The sequence below is a fragment of the Scyliorhinus canicula genome, chromosome 10, assembly GCF_902713615.1.
Source record: "Scyliorhinus canicula chromosome 10, sScyCan1.1, whole genome shotgun sequence".
Lineage (NCBI taxonomy): Eukaryota > Metazoa > Chordata > Chondrichthyes > Carcharhiniformes > Scyliorhinidae > Scyliorhinus > Scyliorhinus canicula.
Window position 1 is genome coordinate 190,626,243 of NC_052155.1, and position 22,427 is coordinate 190,648,669.

General features: G+C 48.0%; 1 protein-coding gene across 5 annotated transcripts in view; it reads right to left on the bottom strand.

The window, feature by feature from the left end:
• Positions 1 to 22,427, bottom strand: part of bbs9 (Bardet-Biedl syndrome 9) — a 537,991-nt gene that overhangs the window by 408,559 nt on the left and 107,005 nt on the right. For 4 of the 5 annotated variants that reach the window (XM_038810382.1, XM_038810384.1, XM_038810385.1 and 1 more), the window contains exons 15-16: positions 19,022 to 19,036; positions 3,244 to 3,384 (exon numbers count right to left, since the gene is read on the bottom strand). In XM_038810382.1, the coding sequence (XP_038666310.1) occupies positions 3,244 to 3,384; positions 19,022 to 19,036 (156 nt within the window). The remainder of the gene's footprint in view (positions 1 to 3,243; positions 3,385 to 19,021; positions 19,037 to 22,427) is intronic. The other variant, XM_038810386.1, reaches the window with a different exon arrangement.

A 22,427-nucleotide genomic window follows, 5' to 3' on the forward strand; every position in this document is an offset into this window, starting at 1 on the left:
GGAAATAGTCAGAGCCACAAACCAAGTTCAACATGGAATTACTGCTCAAACTAGGCTTTGCAAAAATGTTAAAAGTTTCACATTTTCTCATTATTTGATGGCTAATTAAACTGACTAACATTATTTAAGGATTTTAAATTAGAATTGAAGTTCAAGAGTTAAAAAAAATATTCTGCTACAGCCCTGAAGATCTGGTCTTGCACAATTTAAGAAAACATTTCAGGACAAATTATAAAAGCATTGCTAATGGGGTATAAAATACAATTCTGTATTTTATACACATGGTTAACGCTGCAATTACACACAATTAGCACTGCTGCCTCACAGCACAGAGTCCTGGGATCGATTCTCCGCTGGGTCACTGTCTGTGCGGAGTCTGCACGCTCTCCCCGTGTCTGTGTGGGTTTCCTCCGGGTGCTCCGGTTTCCTCCCACATGTCCAAAGATGTGCAGGTTAGGTAGATTGGGCATGCTAAATTGCCCCTTAGTGTCTAAAGATGCATGAGTTATGGTGTTACTAGGATAGGGCAGGGGGTTGGGCCAAGGTAAGATGCTCTTTCAGTGGGTCGGAGCAGACTCAATGGGCTGAATGGCCTCCTTCTGCACTGTAGGGATTCTATGAATTCTAATTATATGTTCACTGAGCTTCCTGCATGCTCCAAACAGAGAAGCTCCCCTGAACTGCCACGTAGCAGAGTCATTTGCCCTGGAAACTCTCTGGTTCGATTCTCTGAGTTGACTAGCCTCAGCAGTTGGGTTCAGTGCCCAGCTGAATAATATACAGTAAAATTTGCTAAATACGCTCGTAATCCTTAGGTCATCCAAATGTCAATGTTGCAGTTCACACCAAGTCTGTCACTCGTGTGTTCGCTGGTTACTGACTCCGAGATTGATAATGGGCTCAATTTTAAAATTCTCATCCTTGCTTTCAAATACTTCTATGGTCCAGCCCCTACCTTAATCTTCTTCAGCCCGACAACCCAAAATATCTGTGCTGGCTTTGACAGCACCCCTGATTTTAATAGCTCCACCATTGGTAGGCGCACCTTTAGCCACTTAAATCTAAAGCTCTGAAATTCCTTCCCTGAATCCTCTGCCTCACTATCTTTCTCTCTGTTATCTCTCCTGGTTATCTTTAGGGCAACAAGGAAGGGCCAATAAAAGACCAAAAATGCAACCTGTATATGGAGGCAGAGGTTGTGGGTATGATTCTAAATGAATACTTTTTGTCTCCCTTCACAAAAGAGGGGGAACAATGCAGACATTGTTGTTAAGGAGGTGTGGAATATTGGATATGATCAGCACAAGAAGAAAGGAAGTATTAAGGGGATTAGCATCCTTGAAAGTGAATAAATTAGCAAGGCTGGATGAAGTGTTCTCCATGATTAGGTCCCCTTCTTCTTGTAATGTACATTAATGATTTGAATGTAACTGCAGGGGGAATGGTCAATACGTTTGCAAACAACACAAAAATTGGCTGCGTGGTAGTTAGAGAGAATTGCTGTAGACTGCAGAAAGGTATCAATGGACTGGACAAGGTGGGAAGACAAGTGGCAAAACAAACTCAACCCAGACAGGTGTGAGGTGATGCATTTGAAGAGGTCACACAAGGAATGGGAGGAGTAGAGGAAATTAGATCTTGGAGTGAATGGTCACAGCTCTCTGAAGGTCGCAGGACAGGTCGATAAGGTGGTTAAGAAGGCATACGGAATCCTTTTGTTTATTAGCCAAGGCATAGAATACAAGAGCGGGGTGGTTATGCTGGAGCAATATAAATCATTAGTTAGGCGACAGTTTGAGTATTATGTGACATTCTGGTCACCTCATCACAGAAAGGATGTAATTACTCGAGAAGGTACAGGGGAGAGTGAAGAGGAAGTTGCCAGGACTGCAAAATGGCAGCTGTGATGAAAGATTGGACAGGCTGGGGTTGTGCTCCTTGTTACAGAGGACACTGAGGGGAGATTCGATTCAGATGTACAAAATTGTGAATGGCTTGGATAGAGTGGATGGGAAGGGCCTATTTACTTTAGCAGAGTGGTCAGTGATGAGGGGGAATACATTTTAAATAATTGGTAGAAAGATTAGAGGTTATAGGAGTCTAGAACTCACTCTCTGAAAGGGTAATACAAGTTAAAATTCTTCTTAACTTAAAGACTTTACTAACAGCTAACAGAGTCTAGTGTAGCTAAGCTGAGGACAGAGAAAGAATTTTTAATTCCAAAATCTATAATTAAAGAATATTAGAACCAGGAGCTACGCTTGAGGTGTTTATATTGAACTGGAAGCTCTCAACCTTAGGACGTCTGGGGGAGATTTTAAGGGACAACCCTGCCATCAACAAACTGAAGGCCCAAGAAATATCAGCCCAAACCATTGATATAGTACCCAGACCATGTATGTGGTTAATCGTCCACATTTTGATAATTATTTCATTAGAGTGTTTTGGCGTGCAAGTGTAGAATCAAGAATGGCTAAGACATTCAATATTAGAGTTTTCGTAATTGTGTCCATTACTGAAATTATCTTTAATGTAACTGATTATTTACGATAGTGAAGTTGTTACAGTTTGTATACTTTGGCTTTTTTGTAATAAACTTCTTTTGTTTAAATAGTGAATCTTGCGGCTTAATTCTTTTCGTAAATACTTTGTTTTTTGTATTATATAGAGTCGCCAATTATTGTGTTTTTCCATTTATGGGGCAATTTAGCGTGGCCAATCCACCTAATCTGCACATCTTTTGTTTGTGGGGGTGAATGGGGAAAATGTGCAAATTCCACACGGACAGTGACCCAGGGCAGGGATTCGAACCAGAGTCCTCAGCGCCGCAGTCCCAGTGCGAATCACTGCGCCACATACTGCCCTTGGTTTTTGTATTATTAAAAGAAAACTATAAAATGGTACTGGTCTCTACAGAGATCATAACACTACATACATGCAAGCTGACGTTTGGCAAGACTGAGCTGTGATGCCCCAGTGATAACATATCCCAGTACACTCACAGACCAGAGTCATACATGAAAATTCATATCAGAACCTATTAAATCACACCGACAAGGTGGCATGCTGGAATAAGGTGGAGGTTAATTTTTTGAGTAGAGAATTAACAGTGCTACAGAAATATATTTTATGTTATTTGCTGGTTACAGTCAATTTGTCTTGTAATTCCTCCATAATTACCCAGTGAGAGATAGCAATAGCTCATGCATTTATTGATGCTATTACTGGTTGTAGAGCACTTACCTGGGAACAGAGCCGAGAGATTTGCGGGTGGTTTGTTTGTGTCAATTGTTATTTTGTGAGCAGCATTCTTAGATGGTTGTATTGGTTGGCAAATTAAGTTCAGTGGCAAGCTAAATGTACACTGTACAATCCGAGGAACACCTGCAAAGCAAAGTTGCTTTTAAACTTTGGAACAAGAATTTGTACAAAGATTTATATTCTGCATTTTATGTATTTTAAAGCTTACCTCAAGTAAAAACATGCTCCTGTAATTTTAACACAATCAATTGAGTCTTGCGATATTTATACAGTATTGTCAAACATTTTGATCACGTGGCAAGGTGATTTTGTTCCTAGTTTCTCTACAGTTCCCCTGAATTGAGCTCCAAGCAGGGTGACTTTTATGTGACTCACGGAGTCAGAACTTTCTCCCCTTTTGCAAGGTGAAATGTTTTTGTTAAATCCAACTAGAAAAATGTACCTTTTTCCTCCATTCAGGTGAAGGATCACAAAACTGCAATATTACCTTGCTTTCTCTCTGCAAATGCAGCCTGACCTGGTACATTTTCTGTTTTTACTTCAGATTTCCAGCATCTGCAGTATTTCGCTTTTGTGTCAAGAAATAAATTATTCATGGCAGGTCATCAGATGAGGATGGAAAACAAATGCTGTTACTGGGGTTCTGATTCCATCCTGGAGCCATCAGACTATCCAAATACCCTGCTTAAAATGGTCTGCCTTTGTCCATTAACTACTTTTGCCACATTGTGATAACAATGATATCACACCTTTCATTATGAACAGCCATGTGCCTGAGTGGAACTAAATGTCAGCTTTACTTGTAATGGTTTGACACAGTTGCATGTTATCCAGTGCCACACCAACAACTTGTATGAGCTTAAAATAAAGCAAGTGCAAGACCCAATATATGAATAGCATGGGAAGCTGTAATGAGTTAGGGCAATACTGTAAGCCTCTCTTAGACTAATGAACTAAATACTGATCTGTGGTCAGTTTAGGTCAAATTGATTTTCTCCATCTTCCTCTCAAATGGATCACTGTCTGGAACCAAATCCATGGATTATTTCCTATTTCCTTTATGTGGGAAAATAAATCATTATTTCTGTATAAATTACGTGTAAACAAATGTCAGGAATAAGGTTTCAATCTGTGTGTTGACTGAAGGGTAATTAAGACACTCGCTGGATTACTGAAAACAGCTCATTTCTGATCTTTGCCTCAATGTGCTTGTTGCACACAAGTGTTAAGCATACAAATACACCCAATAATTTATTGATATTCAAAATCATTTCACCTCAAATCTTTTTGAAATTCTTAAATGTTTGCTGATTTTCCAAAATTAAGTAATGACGATTGTTAATTAATCAGTTTTAAGTGATGAAAAGTTGCTCAGCTGAAAAACTGGGAGGGTTACGACCAGGAGGGGAGGGGAGGGGAGGGGTGCGCAGGTCACTCTCCCCCACTACGCAGGATGGGAGGGGAGGGGTGCACAGTTTCTCTCCCCCAGCTACTCAGGATGGGAGGGGAGGCCTGCACAGTTTCTCTCCCCCACTACGCGGGATGGGAGGGGAGGCCTGCACAGTTTCTCTCCCCCACTACGCGGGATGGGAGGGGAGGGGTGCACAGTTTCTCTCCCCCACTACGCGGGATGGGAGGGGAGGGGTGCGCGGTTTCTCTCCCCCCCACTACGTGGGATGGGAGGGGAGGGGTGCGCATTTTCTCTCCCCCCACTACACGGGATGGGAGGGGAGGGGTGCACGGTTTCTCTCCCCCTACTACGCGGGATGGGAGGGGAGGGGTGCGCAGTTTCTCTCCCCCCACTACGCGGGATGGGAGGGGAGGCCTGCACAGTTTCTCTCCCCCACTACGCGGGATGGGAGGGGAGGGGTGCACAGTTTCTCTCCCCCACTACGCGGGATGGGAGGGGAGGGGTGCGCGGTTTCTCTCCCCCCCACTACGTGGGATGGGAGGGGAGGGGTGTGCAGTTTCTCTCGCCCCACTACGCGGGATGGGAGGGGAGGGGTGCGCAGTTTCTCTCCCCCCACTACGCGGGATGGGAGGGGAGGGGTGCGTGGTTTCTCTCCCCCCACTACGCGGGATGGGAGGGGAGGGGTGCGCAGTTTCTCTCCCCCCACTACGCGGGATGGGAGGGGAGGGGTGCGCGGTTTCTCTCCCCCCCACTACGTGGGATGGGAGGGGAGGGGTGCGCATTTTCTCTCCCCCCACTACACGGGATGGGAGGGGAGGGGTGCACGGTTTCTCTCCCCCTACTACGCGGGATGGGAGGGGAGGGGTGCACAGTTTCTCTCCCCCACTACGCGGGATGGGAGGGGAGGCCTGCACAGTTTCTCTCCCCCACTACGCGGGATGGGAGGGGAGGGGTGCACAGTTTCTCTCCCCCACTACGCGGGATGGGAGGGGAGGGGTGCGCGGTTTCTCTCCCCCCCACTACGTGGGATGGGAGGGGAGGGGTGCGCATTTTCTCTCCCCCCACTACACGGGATGGGAGGGGAGGGGTGCACGGTTTCTCTCCCCCTACTACGCGGGATGGGAGGGGAGGGGTGCGCAGTTTCTCTCCCCCCACTACGCGGGATGGGAGGGGAGGCCTGCACAGTTTCTCTCCCCCACTACGCGGGATGGGAGGGGAGGGGTGCACAGTTTCTCTCCCCCACTACGCGGGATGGGAGGGGAGGGGTGCGCGGTTTCTCTCCCCCCACTACGTGGGATGGGAGGGGAGGGGTGCGCAGTTTCTCTCGCCCCACTACGCGGGATGGGAGGGGAGGGGTGCGCAGTTTCTCTCCCCCCACTACGCGGGATGGGAGGGGAGGGGTGCGTGGTTTCTCTCCCCCCACTACGCGGGATGGGAGGGGAGGGGTGCGCAGTTTCTCTCCCCCCACTACGCGGGATGGGAGGGGAGGGGTGCGCAGTTTCTCTCGCCCCACTACTCCACAGATTGCGCCATTAGTTTAAAAGTTTAATTTACTCACCAAATGGCCAATTATTTATCTTCCCTACTGTTAGACCCAGAATAAAATAGATTTTAAACGAGCTTCTTTCAATAAACTCAGAATGATTGATTTATTATAAAACAAAATTATTTTTAAAATAAACAAGTTACAAGAACTGGTACACGTGGTACTCTCTAAGTATAACTATCTATCCCTTTTTTCAAACTACCCCAGCATGCACACGCATGCATACATATACATACAGAAAGGGACTCTGCAGAGATGGGTTTTGGATGATAAGCTTTATAACATAAATGATCAAGTTTGCAGGGTTACGATGCTGTTGATCTGGAGCTCCCTCGTGTGAAGACAGGTCACTGGACCCGGTAGATGTCTGGAGGTTCTCACTAATGGCAATTAAGAGAATATAGAGCAGGATCAATTCTTCTTGACTCAGCTTTTCAGTTTTCCAAATGGAGACACATTATACTCCGTTGAGGATTCTCTGGGAACAGCTTGATAATCACACATGTAATTTCAAGCAAGGCACAGAGAGAGAGCCACACTTCTCAGCTTATTCCCCAAAATACACTGATCTCAAATCAACAGATGAAAAGCATGTCTATCATGTGATTTCCAGTAAATCTGGCATTTGTCAGTTTTTTCCCTATTAATTAAAGTGATTGCAGGAAATTGAACAAACAGCTCATTCCCCCTCAAATATCATGTTGGTCAGTGATTTAGAACATAGAACATAGAGAAATACAGCACAGAACAGGCCCTTCGGCCCACGATGTTGTGCCGAACGTTTGTCCTAGGTTAATCATAGATTATCATAGAATTTTGGACACTAAGGGCAATTTAAAGTGGTCAATCAACCCAAGCTGCACATCTTTTGGCTCTGGGAGGAAACCAGAGCACCTGGATGAAACCCACACAGTCACAGGGAGGATGTGCAGACTCCACACAGACAGTGACCCAAGCTGGAATCGAACCTGGGACCCTGGAGCTGTGAAGCAATTGTGCTATCCACAATGCTACCGTGCTGCCCTCAAGAACAAATTAATCTACACTCCATTATTCTACCATACCATACACCTATCCAATAGCCACTTGAAGGTCCCTATTTTTTCCGACTCAACTACTTCCACAGGCAGTGCATTCCATGCCCCCACTACTCTCTGGGTAAAGAACCTACCTCTGACATCCCCCCTATATCTTCCACCATTCACCTTAAATTTATGTCCCCTTGTTCCACCCGGGGAAAAAGTCTCTGATTGTCTACTCTATCTATTCCCCTGATCATCTTATAAACCTCTATCCAGTCGCCCCTCATCCTTCTCTGTTCTAGTGAGAAAAGGCCGAGCACCCTCAACCTTTCCTCGTATGACCTACTCTCCATTCCAGGCAACATCCTGGTAAATCTCCTTTGCACCTTTTCCAAAGCTTCCACATCCTTCCTAAAATGAGGTGACCAGAACTGCACACAGTACTCCAAATGTGGCCTTACCATGGTTTTGTACAGCTGCATCATCACCTCACGGCTCTTAAATTCAATCCCTCTGCTAATACACGCGCTAGCACACCTTCTTCACAGCTCTATCCACTTGAGTGGCAACTTTCAAAGATCTATGAACATAGACCCCAAGATCTCTCTGCTCTTCTACATTGCCAAGAACCCTACCATTAAACCTGTATTCCACATTCATATTTGTCCTTCCAAAATGGACAACCTCACACTTATCAGGGTTAAACTCCATCTGCCACTTCTCAGCCCAGCTCTGCATCCTATCTATGTCTCTTTGCAGCCGACAACAGCCCTCTCACTATCCACAATTCCACCAATCTTCGTATCATCTGCAAATTTACTGACCCACCCTTCAACTCCCTCATTCACGTCATTAATGAAAATCACAAACAGCAGAGGACCCAGAACTGATTCCTGCGGTATGCCACTGGAAACTGGGCTCCAGGCTGAATATTTGCCATCCACCACCTCTCTCTGACTTCTATCGGTTAGCCAGTTCGTTATACAACTGACCAAATTTCCCACTATCCCATGCCTCCTTACTTTCTGCATAAGCCTACCATGGGGAACCTTATCAAATGCCTTACTAAAATCCATGTACACTACATCCACTGCTTTACCTTCATCCACATGCTTGGTCACCTCCTCAAAGAAGTCAATAAGACTTGGAAGGCAAGACCTACCCCTCACAAATCCGTGCTGACTATCCCTAATCAAGCAGTGTCTTTCCAGATGCTCAGAAATCCTATCCCTCAGTACCCTTTCCATTACTTTGCCTACCACCGAAGTAAGACTAACTGGCCTGTAATTCCCAGGGTTATCCCTATTCCCTTTTTTGAACAGGGGCATGACATTCGCCACTCTCCAATCCCCTGGTACCACCCCTGTTGACAGCGAGGACAAAAAGATCATTGCCAACGGCTCTGCAATTTCATTTCTTGCTTCCCATAGAATCCGTGGATATATCCCGTCAGGCCCGGGGGACTTGTCTATCCTCAAGTTTTTCAAAACAGCCAACACATCTTCCTTCCTAACAAGTATCTCCTCAAGCTTACCAGTCTGTTTTACACTGTCCTCTCCAACAATATGGCCCCTCTCGTTTGTAAATACTGAAGAAAAATACTTGTTCAAGACCTCTCCTATCTCTTCTGACTCAATACACAATCTCCCGCTACTGTCCCTGATCGGACCCACCCTCGCTCTAGTCATTCTCATATTTCTCACATATGTGTAAAAGGCCTTGGGGTTTTCCTTGATCCTATCCGCCAAATATTTTTCATGCCCTCTCTTAGCTCTCCTAATCCCTTTCTTCAGTTCCCTCCTGGCTGTCTTGTATCCCTCCAGCGCCCTGTCTGAACCTTGTTTCTTCAGCCTGACATAAGTCTCCTTCTTCCTCTTAACAAGACATTCAACCTCTCTTGTCAACCATGGTTCCCTCACTTGACCATCCCTGCCTGACAGGGACATACATATCAAAGACACATAGTACCTGTTCCTTGAACAAGTTCCACATTTAACTTGTGTCCTTCCCTGACAGCCTATGTTCCCAACTTATGCACTTCAATTCTTGTCTGACAGCACTGTATTTACCCTTCCCCCAATTATAAACCTTGCCCTGTTGCACGCACCTATCCCTCTCCATTACTAAAGTGAAAGTCACAGAATTGTGGTCACTACCTCCAAAATGCTCCCCACTAACAAATCTATCACCTGCCCTGGTTCATTACCAAGTACCAAATCCAATATGGCCTCCCCTCTGGTCGGACAATCTACATACTGTGTTGGAAAAGCTTCCTGGATACACTGCACAAACACCACCCCATCCAAACTATTTGAAGGAAAGAGTTTCCACTCAATGTTTGGGAAGTTGAAGTCAACCATGACTACTACCCTGTGACTTCTGCACCTTTCCAAAATCTGTTTCCCAATCTGTTCCTCCACATCTCTGCTGCTATTGGGGGGCCTATAGAAAACTCCCAACAAGGTGACTGCTCCTTTCCTATTTCTGACTTCAACCCATACTACCTCAGTAAGCAGATCCTCCTCGAACTGCCTTTCTGCAGCTGTTATACTATCTCTAATTAACAATGCCACCCCCCCCCCCCCCCCCACCACCTCTTTTACCATCCTCCCTAATCTTGTTGAAACATGTATAACCGGGGACCTCCAACAACCATTTCTGCCCCTCTTCTATCCAAGTTTCCGTGATGGCCACCACATCGTAGTCCCAAGTACCGATTCATGCCTTAAGTTCATCCACCTTATTCCTGATGCTTCTTGCATTAAAGTATACACACTTCAACCCATCTCCGTGCCTGCAAGTACTCTCCTTTGTCAGTGTTACCTTCCCCACTGCGTCACTGCACCCTTTAGCGTCCTGAATATCGGCTTCCTTAGTTGGACTACAAATCCGGTTCCCATTCCCCTCAAATTAGTTTAAACCCTCCCGAAGAGTACTAGTAAACCTCCCTCCCAGAATATTGGTGCCCCTCTGGTTCAGATGCAACCCGTCCTGCTTGTACAGGTCCCACCTTCCCCAGAATGCACTCCAATTATCCAAATACCTGAAGCCCTCCCTCCTACACCATTCTTGCAGCCACGTGTTCAACTGCACTCTCTCCCTATTCCTAGCCTCGCTATCACGTGGCACCGGCAACAAGCCAGAGATGACAACTCTGTCTGCCCTGGCCTTAACTTCCAGCCTAACTCCCTAAACTTGTTTATTACCGCCACACCCCTTTTCCTACCTACGTCGTTGGTACCAATGTGCACCACGACTTCTGGCTGTTCCCCCTCCCCCTTCAGGATCCTGAAGACACGATCCGAGACATCCCTGGCCCTGGCACCCGGGACGCAACATACCTTCCGGGAGTCTCCCTCGCGACCACAGAATCTCCTATCTATTCCCCTAACCATTGAATCTCCTATTACTATTGCTTTTCTATTCTCCCCCCTTCCCTTCTGAGCCCCAGAGCCAGACTCGGTGCCAGAGACCTGGCCACTAGGGCCTTCCCCCGGTAGGTCATCCCCCCCTTATTCATCCAAAACGGTATACTTGTTTTGAAGGGGAACGGCCACGAGGGATCCCTGCACTGTCTGCCTGTTAGTTTTCTTTCCCCTGACTGTAACCCAGCTACTCTTGTCCAGTACCGTGGGTGTGGCTACCTCCCTGTAAGTCTTCTCGATAACCCCCTCTGCCTCCCAGATGATCCGAAGTTCATCCAGCTCCAGCTCCAGTTCCCTAACACAGTCTCCGAGGAGCTGGATGCACTTCCCGCAGGTATAGTCAGCGGGGACACCGGTGGTATCCCCCACCACCCACATCCTACAGGAGGAGCATGCAACTGCCCTAGCCTCCATCCCCTCTTACCTTACAGAATATAGCTGCCCTGTGGACCAACTGGATCTCTGCCCTCCGACTCTGCTCCCAGTCAGCTGCACTCTGTAAACTCCTGGCTCCCTTCATGAAATGAAAGGAGCACCTTGCTCCCTTCTCACCTAACTCCCACAGTCACCAAACTCTCACTATAGCACTCCAATGCACCAAGTTCAGCACTCCAGTGCAAACAAAGTCTGCACTGTAGCTGGATCCTTTTTATACAGTGACTCTAGCCTCTGAAAACTGGCCTAATCCAATTAACTAATTAACAAGCTCCAGCTGCAAGTACCTACAAGTAGAACCTTTGTTTAAAGCTGATTGAAAATTCACCTTCTTCTCAACCAAACAGCGTTAATGAACTAAATAAAAGACTAGACTTTAGATAAAAATGAACCCTTATACTCCCTCAGTCACCAAACTCTCACTATAGCACTCAAATGCACCAAGTTCAGCACTCCAGTGGAAAACTGGAGTGCTGAATTTCTTGGACAAAAGGTGAACTTGTGATCCTTCTTCAGAAAAAACCCCAGGTTAGCATCCAAGTGTCCAGATGATGCCATTTCTTTCCATATTTTAAAAGGACAATATAGTTTTGGTCGATATGATTTTCCCAAAAGTCGGCAAACTTTTCACTGATTCAGCCAACAACCTCATCTCTACTCCAATCTTGGCCCCAAAACAGACGGAATCTCAGGCATTAAACCATTTGAAGGGCCAAGCCATCTCCGACATTCGTAGAAGCAATAATGCATTTTACATAATATATATTTCATAGTATGGTTTTGGTGAATTTGCAAGTATTTTTAATAAAACCATTTAATTCCCAATATTCATTGCTGAGTCAAATCTACCAACATTGCGACAAAAGTGACCACAAACCAAAGCATCAGCAATATTGGGGTACGCAAGTTAATTCAGAACTGCTCTGCCCATTTAATAGGTTAATTAAGATGTCAATAAAATGAAAGCACAAAATATTCCTCAATGCTTTGCAGGATGAAGTGCCCAGGTTGTGTGTTAAGAAGGTTTGTTTCAATCATGACATAAAAACTAGTTTTGCTGCGATCACACAAGCGGAATGATTGCAACTATAGGTGTGTGTGTGTGTGCGGTGTGTGGGGTATGTGTGTGTGGGGTATGTATGTGTGTGTGGGGTATGTATGTGTGTGTGGGGTATGTATGTGTGTGTGGGGTATGTATGTGTGTGTGGGGTATGTATGTGTGTGTGGGTGATGTATGTGTGTGTGTGTGTGTGTGTGTGTGTGTGTGTGTGTGTGTGTGTGTGTGTGTGTGCCCGCGTGCGGTATGTGGTGTGTGTGTGTCTATGGTATGTGGTGTGTGTGTGCGCACGGCGTGTGCGCGGTATGTGGTGTGTCTGTGTGTCTGCGGTATGTGATGTGAGAGAGTTTGCAGTATGTGGTGTGTGCGCGTTTGGGATGCATGCGTGCGTACGCGGTATGTGGTGTGTTTGTGTGTGGGGGATGCGTGCGCGGTATGTGGTGTGTCTGTGGTATGTGGTGTGTTTGTGGTATGTGGTGTGTGCGCAGTATGTGGTGTGTGTTTGCGGTATGTGGTGTGTGCGCAGTATGTGGTATGTGTTTGCGGTATGTGGTGTGTGTGTGTTTCTGTGTGCAGTATGTGGTGTGTGTGCGCAGTATGTGGTGTGAGAGAGTTTGCGGTATGTGGTGTGTGTGCGCAGTATGTGGTGTGTCTGATGTTTGCGGTATGTGGTGTGTGTTTGTGGAATGTGATGTGAGAGTGTTTGTGGTATGTTGTGTGTATGTGGTGTGTGGTATGTGGTGTGTGTGCGGTATGTGGTGTGTCTGTGTGTTTGCGTGCATAGTGTGTGTGTGTGTGTGCGCGCGCGCAGTATGTGGTGTGTTTGCGGTATGTGGTGTGTGTTTTGCGGAATGTAATGTGTGAGAGTTTGTGGTATGTGGCGTGTGTGTGCGGTATGTGGTGTGTGTGTGTGGTATGTGTGCGGTATGTGGTGTGTGTGTGTGTGGTATGTGTGGGGGGTATGGTATGTGTGCGTGTTTGCTGTATGTGGTGTGTGTGAGTGTGGCGTATGTGGTGTGTGTGTGTTTTCAGGCATGCGTTTGGTTATCGCCCCGAATGTTCGCTGTCAGTGCTTCAAAACCTTTGCTAATATTAAAAACACTGTATAAGTGCAAGTGGTTGTTAGAATGGCAAGAAATTACTATTCACTGTACTTTATACATTCTCCTGCAGCAGGAGTCAATTCTTTAAAAGAGATTTAAAATATGGGTCAAGACCAACTGCACAAAGCTGGTGGGCAGCACTTCCTGGATCCTTTCCTGTTTTGTCTGGTGGGGCACTCCTACTTGACTCACTGTGTTCTTTCACTTAGTCCGTGCTGCAAAACGTCCAGACAATCACAGGAAAAATGCTGCTGCATGGAATAACATAAAGCTTCTCTTTCAAATTCTTCATGGACTGAATATTAGAATATTATTGAACTCTCAGGGAAAAGGAAAGCATTTTTAGGTAGTATACATTTTACCTAGAATTGGAAAAAAAAAGGATCTATTGATAAAAGCATGCTGACAAAGGGAGCAGATTTCAGATAAGGGTTTTCTGAAAGCCTGCTAGAATTATTACACAGATGAGTTCATCAGCACTAGTCTGCTACATTGCAATGCTGAGCATGAGCCAGATGGCTTCCAACTCAGGAACAATGTAGATTCTAGACATCAAAGTCATCAACTCTTCATTTTCTATTACAACACAATGCAATCTATTTGAACAATAATGAGTACAATCCTTTTTTATAAAGCATACTTTTTGAAATTATTTTTATTCAGCAAATTTTCAACAATTTTACAACAGAAAACAACCCCCCAAAGGCCCACCAGCCCCCCCCCCCCCCAAACTCCCCTCCCTCAACAGCCTCCAAACGATGAACAAACCCCAACAATTGTAGAACCCATCACTCGCCACCCTCAGCACCAACTTCACCTTCTCCAGGGTCAGAAACTCCAGCACGTCCCCCCCGCTACACCGAGGCACAGGGTGGAGATGCTGACCTCTACCCCAACAAGACCCGCCTACGAGTGATCAGCAAGGTGAAGGCTGAAACATCTGCTCCCACACTCGCCTGCAGCTCCAGCCGGTCCAACACCCTGAATAAGGCTTCCAGGGGACCGGGCTCCACATCCACATATACAACCCCCGAAATGGTGCTGAACACCGCCCTCCAAAACCTTTCCAGCTTCGGGCAGGACCAAAAACATATGAACATGGTTCGCAGGGCTCCTCCCAAACCGTTCACAGACATCCTCCACCCCCTTGAACAGCCAGTTCATCCTAGACTTTGTGAGGTGCGTCCTGTTCACTACCTTCAGTTGTAAACTGCCGAGATGACCCCCCTCTCCAACTCTCCCACACCGCTGCCACCAACAATGGGGAGGCAGACGCTAACGGAAACGTCGGAAAGACCTTCCTCACAAAATCCCACACTTGCATATACCTGAAACTTTCCCTCCGTGCCAGCCCAAACCTCTCACTCAGCTCCCCCAAACTTGCAGATCGCCCTCCCAAGAACAGATCCTTCATTTCTTTACCACCCCCCCACCCCCGCCAGCTTCAACCCATAATCCCCCCCTAATTAGCATTCCCCCCCTAACCCGGCACCCACCCTAAAATGCTGTCTAAACTGCCCCCAAATCTTCAATGTGGCCACCAACCGGACTCACCAAACATTTCCCTGGAGCCAACAGGAACGTCACCGTTGCCAACGCCCCCAACTTCGACACCCTGCCAGAATCGCCTCCATCCTCACCCACAGAGCAGCCCCACCCCCCCCGCACCCTGCTCCAACCCCACACCTTCTCCACCCAATAATAATACAACAGATTTGAGAGGCCTGCCGTCCCTCTACAGTATCCCCTCCTAAACCTGGTCACCTTCTCTGCCCAAACAAATGAAATCAGCCTGTCCACCCTCCGCCGAAAAATGCCTTGGGCAAAAGGACCAGATATTGATACAAGACCAGGAATCGCGGCAAAACATTCATCTTTACTGCCCGCACCCGGCCTGCCAACGACAGAGGGAGATTGTCCCACCTCAGCCAATCAGCCTTCACCCTCCCCACCAAGCTTGTGAAGCCCTGCCCAATCCCGAGCCACCTGCACCCCAAATACCTAAAATGAGACGGGAGGGGAGACCACAAAATACTCACTTTTGCCCAAATTTAGTTTGTACCCTGAATACAAGGACAGCTTATATTGCACCCGGCCCCTCACCATCCCCTTCCACAACCCCCAGCTCCTCAGCGCTATAGCCAATGCAAACAGAAGGGAGGGATGTGGGACATCCCTGCCTCGTACCCCGGTGCAATGCAAAATATCCTGAGTTCATACTGAATGTGCGCACGCTCGCCATCGACTCCTTATATAGCAGCTGCACCCACCCCTCAAACTTTCCCCCAATCTCAAATTTCTCCACTACGGCCATCAAATAACTCCACTCCACCCAATGGAACGCCTTCTCCGCATCCAAAGCCATCACCATCTCCGTCTCCCTCCCCTCAGCCGGAGAAAGCATCACATTCAGCAACCTGCTCACATTCAAGGATAACTGTCTTCCCTTTAAGAACCCCGAATGATCTTCCCCAATCACCTTTGGGAGGCACCCTTCCACCTTAATGCCAACACCTTGGCATCTACATTCAGCAGAGATATGGGCCTTTACGACCCACACTCTACCGGAACCTTGACCTTCAACAGCAAGATGGAAGCCTGCCACATAGTTTGTGGCAAGACACCCCTAACCATCACGTCCTCAAACACTCCCATCACTTCCTGCTCCCTCACTGGCTCCCCCAACCCTGCCTTCTCTCCCAACCCCAGACACTCCAGCCTATATAGGCTCCGACCTATACAGGTCCATTTAAACTTCTCAAACACTAATACTGTTCTGGAGTCACCACAACTCTCCTGCCTTATCCCGTACCCGAAATATCTTCCTCGCCACGGCCGTCTCCCCATATTCCGATCCAGCTCCCCTCCCCCTTCTCAGCTTACTCATTGCTTTCCCCGTGGACAATGGGTCAAACCTCGCCTGCAACATCTTCCTCTTTCCCAGGAGACCAGAGTACCTCCCATCCATCTCCAAATCTCTTCCATTGGTAGTTGCGTTCCTCCCTCGCCTCCCTTTCCACCTTAACCTTAAACAAAATCACCTCCCATCCCCACCACCTTTAAAGCCTCCCAGACCACCAAACCCGAGACCTCCTTCGTGCAATTATACCCCACAAACTCCTTAATCACCTTCCCGATACAGAGAAGCTCCCGTCCGCCAGTAACCCCGCATTCATTCTCCATCCCAGTCTCTGGGCTGTCCTCTTCTCCAAAACCACATCAATTCAATGCGGAGCTTGATCCAAGGTTACAATTGGCAAGTACTCCAACCCCTTCACTCCAGCCAACAGCGCCTTTCCCACCACAAAAAAGTCAATCCTCGAATACATCTTGTGCACCGGAGAGAAAAACGAATACTCTCGGTCCCTTGGGTAAAAACCCTCCACGGGCTCTCTCCTCCCATCTCCCTCATGAACCCAGCTAACGCCTTCGCCCCCGACTGGGTCAGTTAGCACGGTTGGGAACTCTCCACCTTTGGTTCCAGCGCTCAGTTCCAGCTCCCCCCCCCCCCCCCATTGGAGAGTCAGAAAACCAAAATCCCAATCAAATAGAAAACCCTCCATTCAGAAAAACCACCATCCCCGTCCCACCAACCAAGTCCAACTCCCAGGCCGCCAATCTTCATGAACGCCTCCGCCCCACTTCCAATTATTCCAGTTGTGAGTCACTCTCAACTGCGCAGGGAGGACCACGCCAAATCTCACTCCACTGGCACACAATCCTGCCTTCACCCATCCAAAGAGCTGCCCGCCTCACCAGCGCCGCCATCAGGTCTTGGTATATTCGTATAACACGCCTTCCCACTTCACAACTCGCCCAGCTCAAAACCTTGTCCTTCATGTGGTAACTGTGAAAGCAAACTATAACCTCTCTTGGTGGCTCATTCACTTTAGGCTTCGGCCTGAGTAACCGATGTGCCCTGTCCAACTCACAGCGGGAGGATTCTTCCTCCTCCCCCATAAACTCCGCAGACATCTTTGCAAAGTACTCAGTCGGCCTCAGGCCCTCCACCCCCTCAGGCAGGCCCACGATTCGCAGATTTTGCCTCCTTGACCTGTTCTCCAGGTCTGAGCCTGCTTTGCCCTCTGCCACCCTCTGCAGTTCTTCACCCATTGAGGTGAACTGGTTGCTGTGTTGCGACAGAACTTCCTCCACCCCTTCAACTTCTCTCCTTGCTCCTGCACCTCGACCGACGTCTTCAACACTGCCGCCTTTACTGGGGCAATCGCCTCCACCACCCATTCCTTCATCGCAGTCATTATCTCCCTCCGCAGCACCTCCATGTGGTTGGAGAACTGCCTGTCTAACTTCCCTGACATCACCTCAGTCAGAGTTTTCAATGTGAGGGGAACAGCCCAACCCAGAAGCCCAGCTCCTGCATTCTTTCTTCCTACCGGACTCACAACTCATTCGACGAGGGCTTTTCACTCGTCCTCTTCTTTCCAGCACCCTTCTTCTGGGTCTTCGAGGTCCCCCATCTTCCTTATAACTTCCCACACCAACTCATTCACAAACTACCCCTGAAACCGGGCATAAAAGTCCAAAAACCAGAGTCTCTAGCAGGAGCCACCCAACGTGCGACTTCTACCTACATGTCGCCCCGGAAGTCGTAAAGCATAGTTTTTGACAAAAGTTGTCACGTCTGTTGAAAATTAAATTGTTTATCATTTTGCCATCCTTTATGCAAACAGACTAGATAAATCATCTTAGGAAGAAATGTTACTGAACAGTTTATAGTGAGGTGATGGTTAGTGCTATGACACAGTAGTGTAGAGAGCAGGACAGGCAGAGCAGTTGTTGAGAAGGAAGAAAGCATTGTTTTAGATAGCGCATTGATCAGAAGATGCTCAAACAGGAGGTCAACTCTTGAACCCGGCATTATTCAGGCTCCCTCAGGCAGGAAGGTGCAGCTGTTGGTAGGAAGGGCAGGGACCACAAAGCAGCCAATTAGGATCAGACCAGGAAGACTCCCCACTTTTATGTATGGCACACAATGGGGAATATTCAGTTAAACTAAACCGAGTTATTGTATTATAAAAAAAGAATGTCACTAATCTTACTGTCTTCTGAGCACCAGCAAAATTGAGCAATGTGACAAATGATTGTCTCCATTTAACTTTCCTTTCACCCTACGGATTACCCAGTGATGACCAGTGAAATTCACAAACCAGGAAAAGCCTGGGTGCAAACATCCAATGAGAGTCTGTCTCCCCAGTGACCAGTCCAAAATTGCAGCCCCTCGAGAGCTCAAAGAGAATTAAGCATCTCATCATTACTGGGATAATACCGGGCTGAATTATGAACATCACGCATGTTGCAACAAATCATTGTGACTACATTTCGCTTTAAACTAACAAATAAATGAATGTTATTCCATTAAAATGCAGGGGAATTTTTTGCTTAAATTAAGATATGGTTTTGCAAGTTCATTACACTTTCAACACCATCCAGCTCAATTTGGCTATATCTAGGGTGCAAAATGTCATGGAGAGAATACTGTCCAGTATTCATTTGTTAATTACCTTCAATTTCAGTTTAGCATTAATTACAGCATCAGCACAATGGATAAATGTTGTTATAAACTGGTGGGGAGGGGTGGCAAGTATTAGGGAATACAGTAGGTTCAGATGTGTGGAAATGTAACCCTGTAAACAAATCCAAGTGATTGTCAAATCATGGTTAGTGCTACTAAAAACTATTTTGTGTTAAAAATATTGTGTACAGTTCTCAAAACAACAAATGGCGTAAAGTGTTAGCCTACCTTCAGGGTTTCGTTCTGGTTCCCAAAGAAAGCACAAAGGAAAATAGAACAAAATGAGCAACATGCCAGCTGATCGAGACTAAAGCAGAAATTAACCTCTTCCTAGAACTGTCTTTGTTCTCACCTCCCACTCCCTCATTCCATCCTTTTGTCCTTTTCAGTGTCACAAAATGAGTAAAGATGGAAAAAAGAAACTTTAGATTTGACCCATTTATCCTCATCCAATTTTAATACTCCAATATAATTAATGTTTATTACAGTCACATTAACAAAACCTGAAGGTTCAAATTAATGCTGGGGCGGCATGGTAGCAGGGTGTTAATGTAAGCCAACTGCGACAATAAGATAGATTATTATTAACAATTTTATTTCATCTGTGGGTCAGTAGTTTGTTTTTTTTTAAATAATTTTTATTGAATTTTTCAAAATACAAACATATTAACCCCCCCTACATTTACATTTAAATTATAACAACACAGAGTCAAACCCCCCTACTTAACAAGACAGAGAAAAAGAATCCCCCCCCCCCCCCCTACCCGCGCATCCCCCCCCCCCCCCCCCCCCCGCCGGCGAACCGACAGTCAGACCAACTTATCATTTCTAGCAGCGTCCTCGGGCAGGCCTTGCCCGTGCCACCGCCGCTACCGTACTTCCTTCGTCGTTTTCCCCCCTCCCCCCCCCCCCCCTCCCCCCCTCCCGCCCTCCCCTCCCCTCCCGGGTTGCTGCTGTCATGGCCTCAGTTTCTATCTCTGATCCAAGAGGTCTAGGAAGGGTTGCCATCGCCTGGAAAACCCCTGCACCGACCCTCTCAGGGCGAATTTGATCCTTTCCAATTGGATAAAGTTTGCCATGTCGTTTAACCAGGTGTTAACACTCGGAGGCCTTTCGTCCCTCCACTGAATCAGGATCCTCCTCCGAGCCACCAAGGACGCAAAGGCTAATATTCCAGCCTCCCTCGCCTCCTGTACCCCCGGTTCCACCCCAACCCCGAAGATCGCAAGTCCCCATCCTGGCTTGACCCTGGACCCCACCACTCTCGACACCGTCCCTGCCACCCCCTTCCAGAACTCCTCCAGTGCCGGACATGCCCAAAACATATGTGCATGATTCGCAGGGCTTCCCGAACATCTAATACACCTGTCTTCACCCCCGAAAAACCGACTCATCCTTGTCCCCGTCATGTGGGCTCTATGCAGTACCTTAAATTGAATGAGACTTAGTCGCGCACATGACGACGACGAGTTAACCCTCTCCAGGGCGTCTGCCCATGTCCCGTCCTCTATCTGTTCCCCCAGCTCTAACTCCCACTTATCTTTCAGCTCCTCTACTGGTACCTCCTCCACCTCCTGCATAATCTTATAGATGTCCGAGATCTTCCCCTCCCCGACCCAGACCCCTGATAGCACCCTATCACTCACCCCCCTGTCGGGGAGCGCGGGGAACCCCGCTACCTGTCGTCTGGCAAATGCCTTCACTTGGAGGTACCTGAACGTGTTCCCCGGGGGGAGCCCAAATTTCTCCTCCAGCTCTCCCAGGCTCGCAAACCTCCCCTCTATAAACATGTCCCTCAGTTGTCTAATACCCGCCCTCTGCCAGCTCTGGAATCCCCCTCCTGTGTTTCCCGGCGCAAATCTGTGGTTCCCTCTTAGTGGTGCCCCTATCAGACCTCCCACTTCCCCCCTGTGTCGCCTCCACTGCCCCCAGATCTTGAGGGTGGCCGCCACCACCGGGCTCGTGGTATACCTCGTGGGAGGGAGCGGCCATGGTGCCGTTACCAGTGCCCCTAAGCTTATGTTGCCGCAGGACGCCCTCTCCATGCGCTTCCAGGCTGCCCCCTCCCCTTCCATCATCCACTTTCGTACCATCGATGTATTTGCCGCCCAGTAATATCCTGAAAGGTTGGGTAACGCCAGCCCTCCACTATCCCTACTCCGCTCCAAAAAGACCCTTCTAACTCTCGGGGTGCCATGTGCCCACACATACCCCATGATACTACTCGTTACCTTCTTGAAAAAGGCCCTGGGGAGGAAGATGGGCAGACACTGGAACAAAAACAAGAACCTCGGGAGGACCGTCATTTTAACTGACTGCACCCTCCCTGCTAGCGACAGCGGCACCATGTCCCACCTCTTAAACTCCTCCTCCATCTGCTCCACCAGTCTGGAAAAGTTCAACTTGTGTAGGGTCCCCCAGTTCTTTGCCACCTGCACCCCCAAATACCTAAAACTTTTAACTGCTCTTTTGAAGGGGAGCCTCCCAATTCCCTCCCCTTGGTCTCCCGGGTGTATTACAAAGACCTCACTTTTCCCCAGATTTAATTTATATCCCGAAAAGTCCCCGAACTCCGCTAGTATCCCCATTACCTCCGGCATTCCCCCCTCCGGGTCTGCCACATACAACAACAAATCATCCGCATAGAGCGAGACCCGATGTTCCTCCCCTCCCCTTGTCAGTCCTCTCCACCCCCCTGAACCCCTCAGTGCCATCGCCAACGGCTCAATCGCTAATGCAAAGAGTAAGGGAGATAGGGGACATCCCTGCCTGGTACCTCGATGGAGCCCAAAATATTCTGACCTCCTCCCGTTTGTTACCACACTTGCCATCGGAGCTGAATAGAGCAGTTTTACCCACTTGATAAATCCCTCCCCAAACCCAAACCTTTCCAACGTCTCCCACAAGTATTCCCACTCCACCCTGTCAAATGCCTTCTCCGCGTCCAGCGCTACCACTATCTCCGCCTCCCCTTCCACTGCTGGCATCATAATCACATTTAACAATCTCCGAACATTTGTGTTAAGTTGGCGTCCCTTCACGAACCCCGTCTGGTCTTCATGGACTACCCCTGGCACACAGTCCTCTATCCTGGTTGCCAGGACCTTTGCTAACAGCTTGGCATCTACATTTAAGAGGGAGATAGGCCTGTAGGACCCGCACTGGACCGGGTCCTTGTCCCGCTTCAAAATCAAGGAGATCAGGGCCTGCGACATTGTTGGCGGCAGAACCCCCCCCTCGCGCGCCTCATTGAAGGCTCGCACCAGCACTGGACCCACCAAGTCCACAAATTTCCTGTAAAACTCCACCGGGAACCCATCCGGCCCCGGCGCCTTCCCCGCCTGCATCTGGCCTATCCCTTTAATTAGCTCCTGCAGCTCTATCGGCGCCCCCAACCCTTCCACCAGCTCCTCCTGTACCTTTGGGAACCCCAATTTGTCGAGAAAGTTCTTCATTCCCCCTCTCCTCTTCGGCGGTTCAGACCTATACAATTCCCTATAGAAGTCCCTAAAGACCCTATTCACCTCTTGCCCCTTCTGCACTACATCCCCACCCCTCTCTCTCACTCCCCCAATCTCTCTGGCTGCATCTCGCTTACGAAGCTGGTGTGCCAGCATCCTGCTCGCCTTTTCCC